This window comes from Macadamia integrifolia, chromosome 12 (genome assembly GCF_013358625.1).
Source record: "Macadamia integrifolia cultivar HAES 741 chromosome 12, SCU_Mint_v3, whole genome shotgun sequence".
Taxonomy (NCBI): Eukaryota; Viridiplantae; Streptophyta; class Magnoliopsida; order Proteales; family Proteaceae; genus Macadamia; species Macadamia integrifolia.
In genome coordinates this window covers 17800520-17808115 of record NC_056568.1, presented here as the reverse complement: position 1 = coordinate 17808115, position 7596 = coordinate 17800520, and the positions used below count along the sequence as shown (strand labels likewise).

General features: G+C 38.0%; 1 protein-coding gene across 1 annotated transcript in view; it reads left to right on the top strand.

The window, feature by feature from the left end:
• The window catches only part of LOC122057839 (protein ABHD11-like), a 26766-nt gene extending 19556 nt beyond the window's left edge, over window positions 1-7210 (top strand). The window contains exons 3-5 of the mRNA XM_042620155.1: window positions 253-365; window positions 6505-6645; window positions 6765-7210. Of these exons, the coding sequence (XP_042476089.1) occupies window positions 253-365; window positions 6505-6645; window positions 6765-7017 (507 nt within the window). The 3' untranslated portion in view covers window positions 7018-7210. The remainder of the gene's footprint in view (window positions 1-252; window positions 366-6504; window positions 6646-6764) is intronic.
• The last annotated feature ends 386 nt before the right edge of the window (window positions 7211-7596 follow it).

Genomic DNA, 7596 nt, shown 5'->3' with positions numbered 1-7596 from the left:
AAAAAAAAAAAAAAAAAAAAAAATCCATTAAAACCCTGGACTCTTGTAATAAATCAAATCCAGATATTATTTTTTATCTAGTTCCCTCACCCTTGAATCTTATATTTTAATGTGTCTCAAGGTTTAATTTTGTAATTCTTTTGAATGTATTGATTCAACTTTAATTGTTTCTACAATTCATTACGTGACACGTTATCTAATGATGGCTCTTGAATCACATGAGGTTTCCCATATTCTCCTGATGCAGAACAGTTGTGGGTGCTGGATTCTGTTCCTGGTGAAGTTAGCCCTAGAGAGAGTGATGGGGAAGTAGAGAAGGTTCTACAGACCCTTCAGTGTTTGCCTTCATCTGTCCCATCACGAAAGTAAAGAATCATTCTCCTTTCTTTCATATGTGGGTATGCATGTGCGGTGTATGAATTTTACTGTTGAACTTGTATGACCCCTAACTCCTTAGGCTTTGTTAGACAACTTGCCAACCCCTTATCCCAAAAACTTGGGTTGGTCACAAAGTCTGTTCTGCAAGCCAAATGATCTATGCAACTGAATTCACATATCTTTGAAGCACATCAAAAAAAAAAAAGGAAAAAAAGTGGCCCAAGATAACTTATAGTATGGCAACCCAAGGGTAGGTAGATTGGTTAAAGATAAATACGTTGAAACTCAATTTGGAGGAATGAGAAACTAAGAGGTGAGTGAGAGATAAAAAAGGAATGACACAACAACTTATAGGTGGTTTGGTGATTCAGATCATAGGGAGGAGAATTGGAGGATATTCTAGAAGATCTAGAGAAGATTTGTGTGGGGAATATTCTGTTAAAAATATTTCAGCTACTAAAGAGATTGTGGGTTTCACTTTGTGGTTTCTTATTTCTGTTTTGTAGAATTGGATAGATATGCTACAATCCAGTCATAGTTTCTATTTTGAAAGACGAATTAAGTTGTAAGGGATCCCCCTACCAACTAGAGGTTTCCTATTTTGTTGGTTTCTATGAATTTATAAATAAAGGTGATGGGACTTAAATCCTCCAACTATTGGGGGAAAAAAATTGAGTTTTGGCTTCAGCCTTGTTGGAGCAGTGGTGATGCTGCTGCCCTTTTGGACTGTTCTGATGTAGGTTCAGCCCTCTTGGTGGTGATTCCAGTTATATCCAACTATGATGATTCAGTAGGTTGGGTATGGAATAGCCCGAAGTTCATCAACACCTGTACATGAAAGAAAATCATTGAATCTATCAATTTATTCTTCCACAGTCATGTTACCTTGCATAAGGGTGTTGAGCTGGTCGTAGAGACGACGTAATAGGCCGCGGGAAGATATTTTTTTTTGACACTTCCATCTCATACCAAGTATGTGGCTCCCTGTGTCGCCGAAAGAGTCTATTGTCTTCTGAACACCACCAATCTTTAGCCCCTGGTGAGCTTGGTACATGCAAGTTGCATCTTCTGTTCTTCAGACAAACAGAACCACTTGAATTAATCATCTGATGCATTCATCCAGTCATGGAATCACAGGGGATCATGCTTCCCATTAAAATCCTTCAACTCCAACTTTACCTCATGCCAATCATCATGGTGTAGTTGGTTTTCATCATTTTGATCACTGTCCTCACCGTCATAATGTTTACGGGGTGGTTCATTCCTTCGTGCTTGAGGTAAAATTCGACAAGGATTCGGAGCAGCAGCATTCACAGTCAGTTGGGTGGCTGATTGAGCAGCCAAAGCCTCATTAAACTCCTCAATTTTGTGGTCCATAGTGTCAAATTTTTGGTCCATAGAGTCCATCCTCCCAGAATTCTGCCGGATGGTTTTCATCACATCCTTCATAGAATATTGGGTGGAGCTTTCACCAGCCATAGCTCTGATATTACTTTGGTGTAAAGACTAAATTACCAAAGGGTAATCTGTCATAGTAGGATCCAAACAAGCTCCATAAACATTTAGGACAGATCATATTATAGACAAGATGGGCAGTAGAATTTAGGTCAATTTAAAGAAATTTTGTAACTTACAAACCCAAGCCCTGGTGAGGATACTATTCTGATCTAAAGTAGGTAATATAGAGTCTAATAAAACTCCAAAACCCTGGCTGATTTGGATGAAAAATCTAAGATACACAGGTTCTTGAGTCTGAACTCAAATTAGGGAGGAATCTGGAGATTTCAGTGAATTCACCCGCAGGCCTAGATTGGCCTGTATTGCTGGTCGAAGGAGTTCCCTAGGGAGACCTTTAGATGCTCAAAAGTTGGCCCTTCGATGCTGAACAGATTTGGTGATCTGATGGTTCTTGATTTAGGATCAAAATAGGAAACTTCTGATCAGGCTTCAAGAACTGGCATAAGGAACTTCTGATGATCTTCAAATTCAGGTTGAGGGTTGCTCTTAGTGGGCTGAATGACTCCTCCAAAGATCAGCAATAAAATCCCACTGGTTAAGCCATTAGGGAGATGTGAAGAATCTTGATTTGTTACCTTAAAAAAAAACATTCTGGAAACTAGGGATGGAAGCTTCAGTTTTCCCTCAACTTGGGATCAAAGGAGCTTTGTATGCATCCATTAAAGTCCCAAAAAAGATGGCATGGACATGCCCACAGATCTGAGAGATAGGTGTAGTTGATTCCTGTCGAGAAAGAGTTCCTCCAATCGCTGTTGCAGGACTTGCAACAACCTTAGCTATGCTGACTTTTTGATTATTGTAACCACCTTGTCAAGCTCATAACAACCTGTTAAACAGAATAACAAAAGTAAAGAACGAAACAGAGAACAGATTCAACGGAGGGGGAGAAAGAGAAGAAGAATGGGGGTTTGGTTTGGGCATCTCACCCTCTCAATCAGACTCTCTCAGCCATGAAGATAACTTCATTAATATTTATTAATTCAAATCTGTCCCAAAGTAGGAATCAATTACAATTTAAATAGGCTTTGAAGCCTTAACAAAAAGGAAAGTAATAAAATAAGTAACTAACTAACTTTCTAAACTGACTGACTTGTTTGACAATGAAATAAACTACAAACTACTTTGTTTAATAAAACATCAATAAAAGGAAACTAGGTGAGATTTGCTTGGTTAACATCAATCTGTTTTTTTTTTATATCTGCTTGGTTAACAAGTACTTATTGTTAGAAAAGTAAATATTAGTTTCAATTCTTACTTTCTAATTGTAAGCTGAACTCACTCATTTATAAGGAGCTTCTGTAATCAATTTGAGAAGTTAATGAATATTTGTTTATGAAAGATGGCTTATGCTGTTTTCTGTGAGATGCAGTTGAGTGAGAGGCCCTAGGTGAGATGCCCGAAACACAACCTCCTTCTTCCCCCTTCTCAGCCCTTCATCAATTTCTCTTTTCTTCCTTCTTATTTTTCTGTTTTAGCCTTGTGAGAGTGTTTTTGAGAGTTTTTTGAAGACCGGAAGTACTGCTTGAAGCTGCCACTATGAAGCTCCATAAAGTTTCCTTTTTCATTACTCGAGCATAACTTCTCAACCAGCCATCAGCTGAGGCTCATCTTGTGAAGGATACTTATACATCTTACAAGGGATCTTCATTCCACTTTTGAGGATCATCCGAGGCCAGGAACCCTATTATCTGAAGAGTGGTAAAAAATTTCCTAATTTATGTTGACAACATAATTCTTAATTCAGCCATCGGAATTGTCTCATCTTTTGAGGGTTTGTTGACCCATATAGGACTTTCATCTACTTCTAGTTTCAACTCCATTTGAGCTACGGTTTGTGAGTAATCAGAATATTCTCTATTCAGCCAGATTTGAACTTTGGTTCTAAATCTGATTTCAGATTTGAAATTGTGGGATCTTTTCTGGGGTTGAGTAGTTCCTACCTAGCCTTACATTACTTGGGGATGCCCCCAGGAAAGACGAGTTATATGATAATAGTTGAGGGAGCTAAACGATCTAGGGGTGAGGCTCAAAATGACCATATCAGTAGTTCTGAGGAATAACATGCATACTCTAGGTCTTGTTTGTTGTATGACCTCGGATAGAGCATATTGGAGGGCTAAGATCCATATAGCCGACCCCATGAAGCTGAGTTTCTCCTACCTTGTTGGTTTGTGTTTCTTTTCTCTTACTTTTCATCTCTTTGCCATTTCTCTTTATTCTTTCCTATTTTCTTATTTACTTCATCACTCCTTTTCTATTTGGACCTCATTTTTCCTTGCATTGTTTTGCACAGATCCTTGCACCTGACCCTATTAAATTGGGATAAGGCTGAGTTTTTTGTTGTTGTCTTTGAAAATAAAAGTTGTCCTTGCAGGAGTGAATTAGAAGATTTCAATATGGAGTTTTCCATTAGTTTGAAAAACATGACTATATTGGTATTAAGCACGGGATGAAACAAGAAAATAATAATATATAATTGTTTTGTTCTAGGTTTTTTATCATAAGTTATTTTCATTAGTATGGCCAACTCAATTTTTGGGAGAACTTAATAATTTATGCAATCACTGAATATCCAGGTTATTACCATCTATTTATCCTTTGGGTGAAATAACCTAGATGGGGGTGAATAGGTTATACTAGTGGATTTTGAAAAAAAAAAATTGGTTTGACATTCCAAGTGTGTAATTCCAAATTAAAAATGCGGAATAAGAATAAGCACAATTTTATAGTGGTTCGACTCAATTCGAGTCTAGTCCACTTCCTACAAGTTCCATTTGTAAGGTATTCCACTAGCTCTTTTCCGTTTCAGTACAGTAGGTAGGGAAGAAAACTTTTACAAACTTTTTTAAGGATTAGAGGATCCTTACAAAATCTCTTTCACAGGTAGAGAGGGACCTTACAACCTCTTTACAGGTTGAGAGAGACCTTAAAACCTCTTTACAGGTTGAGAGGGACCTTACAACTCTTTTGAGGATAAGAGGATTCTATGCATCTACCTAATTATAATCTAAATTGATGTGTACTAACAACCGTCCAATACTAGAGTTAGCCTAACTCTTGGACAAACACAAAAATAAAAGTGGAATAAAGAGTTACCTCTTGTGTGGTGCAAGAATGATATGCAAATATGTATGTAATGCACCTTTCAAAATCTTCAATGAACTTGCTAGAACTATGGTGAAGTTGAAGACTTTGAGAAGAATCTTGAGTCTCACTTGTATGGATAGTGTAGAACAAGAACTCAAGAATGGTATAGAGTGTGGCTCACTTTATATGCTTTATGAATGCTTTTCAAATGCTTAGGACTAATTGTTAGTTAATTAATAACATTAGTGGTATTTATAGGTGAGATTAGGTAACAAAAATAAGCAACAAATCTCAAATGGTCACTTTTTGGTCTACCGCCATAGGAGCCGGTCGACCGCCAAAAATAGCTGTTAGAAGAAAAGAGCCGTTGAGATAGCCGTTAGAGGATTGGTAAAGCTAGTCGGTCACAGTCCTTTCGACTGGCTGCATAGACCAGCAGCTGTCCGGTCGACCGGCTGCAGCATGTTCGAACCGGTAAGCCTCTGTCCATCGGATTTTGACAGGCCATTGATGGCTGGTCGACAGCCTAGTGCAACCGGTGACTTTTGAGACCAGCGGTCATTGTTTTTGGCGTAAGTTGCCCGTCCAACGCCCAATTTAGCTGATTCCAAATGCGTTGAATTCTTAACTTGAATCTCTACTATATTGGTGAAGGACCTTTCTTTCGATACCAATCTTATGTATGTTTAAAATTTCCTTGAGAGGACTTTGCTGTTTTCTCAGCAATTCCTATGACATGTTTTAACTTAACATGTTTCCAATCATAACTAATGCTTGAATAATGGTCATTGGTATTTCCTAAGGTCATTCTAAGGTGTCAAGTATATTTTCATGAAGATGCTTGTGTGAAATGCAAGTGATGTGAGTGCACAATTACATAGGAAATACTACATATAACTTGTAAGAGATCTTCAACAATCTTCATGTTGAGCTTGCAATAATTGATTTCTTATCTCTTATTCTTGATACTTAACGTCATCATGTCTTTAAGTGGTACTTGTCTTGATATGTTCGTCATGTTTTGATATCTTGAATTCTTGGTTCTTGGTGTTTGATACCTTGAGAATTCTTCTTCAAGATCGATTCCTTTAAGCAACACTTGACAACTTATGATTAAAATTAGTCATTTGTTTGTTATCATCAAAACCAATTGCAAGAATAATTAGGAGTGTGGGCATATACCCAACACTGGATGGTTGAAAGCGTGGGCATATACCCAGCACTGGATGGTTGAACTTTCAACCTAGCTATGGACCTAGTTTTTCAAGTTTCTACTTCTCATCATATGAAATGTTCAAAGTTTTACTGAAAATCATCCAAGTCTGTTATTTACTTGTGAGATGTCAGTAAGTAGGATTTTCGATTGTGGTAAGTGGTCAGTTTTACATATGATAAATACTTGGGAGTCATTAATCTGAGCTCATCTTTACCATGTTAACTATTGCACGATGGATATGAAAGAAACCCATTGTTCTTCTATTATTGTGGTGGAGATGTCATAAAGTAGACCATGTTTCTTAGGTGGCTTGTGGACCACATGATCAAGGTAGGATTCTCCAAGTCACTGTCGGAATGGATTGGGAGCAACCTAAAGAAGTCTGGGGAATCTGAGACATGGGCCTTCAATCTCCAAGGTGCAGTTGAAATGTTCAATTCTTACAGGCAAGCTGCACTTCCTCTCATATTTATGCCATTAACTGCATCTCTCTCTCTGTCCAAATTTGAAGATATTTGATGATTAAATTAATTTCTCCAACCATGAAGTAACATATATTTTGTAGGGAGAAGAGCTATTGGTCACTGTTGGAGCACCCACCCAAAGGGCTACAGATTGCCATTGTGCGTGCAGAAAACAGTGACAGATGGTCACTAGATGTGGTTCAGCATCTAGAAACTGTGTCGATGAAGAAAAGGAATGGTTCTGAGGGGACTGTTTCTGTTCATGTTCTTCCCAACTCAGGTCATTGGGTCCATGTGGACAATCCAAAAGGCCTGCTTGAAATCATCGCTCCCAATATTATATGCAGTTCTTGAGTGGAATGTATCCAGTTCCCAGTTATTGGCGATGGAAAGCAATTATCTGCTTTGCAATTGTTAGTACTAATACTATTGAACGACACCATTTTGGATGATCGTTTGGTATGCTTTGCTTTGTGCTTCTGTGGGATTTGATGTCTTTGGAATGTTTATTCATGGTACTCAATAAGGCCAGAGTTCCTTTTATTTATTTATTTATTTTTTTGTGAGGGAGAGGGGGGGGGGGGATTTCTAATAAGAGCCACGGTTGGTTTGCTAAGTTTCAATCCGTGCATCGTGGTGGTAGCGTTGACTATGATTTTGAGAGCAGTAAGTGCTTGTTTTGATAAATTGACAGGCTTGAGCCATGTGCAACGCTTGATTAGTCCTACAACTAGTTCTATACTACTAGTATTGTTATGGTCATGACGAGATATGCATCTTCTGCCACTGTCCGGCTCGGTTTTTACTTGCCTAAATATAATTATTCTCCCTGCTAATACTCAATATTTGATTGTAATTTTTCCTGTGTATTTCATTGATACTGATATAGTATATATACAAGAGATGGTAGCCCTAATCAGCTAAAGATATTTG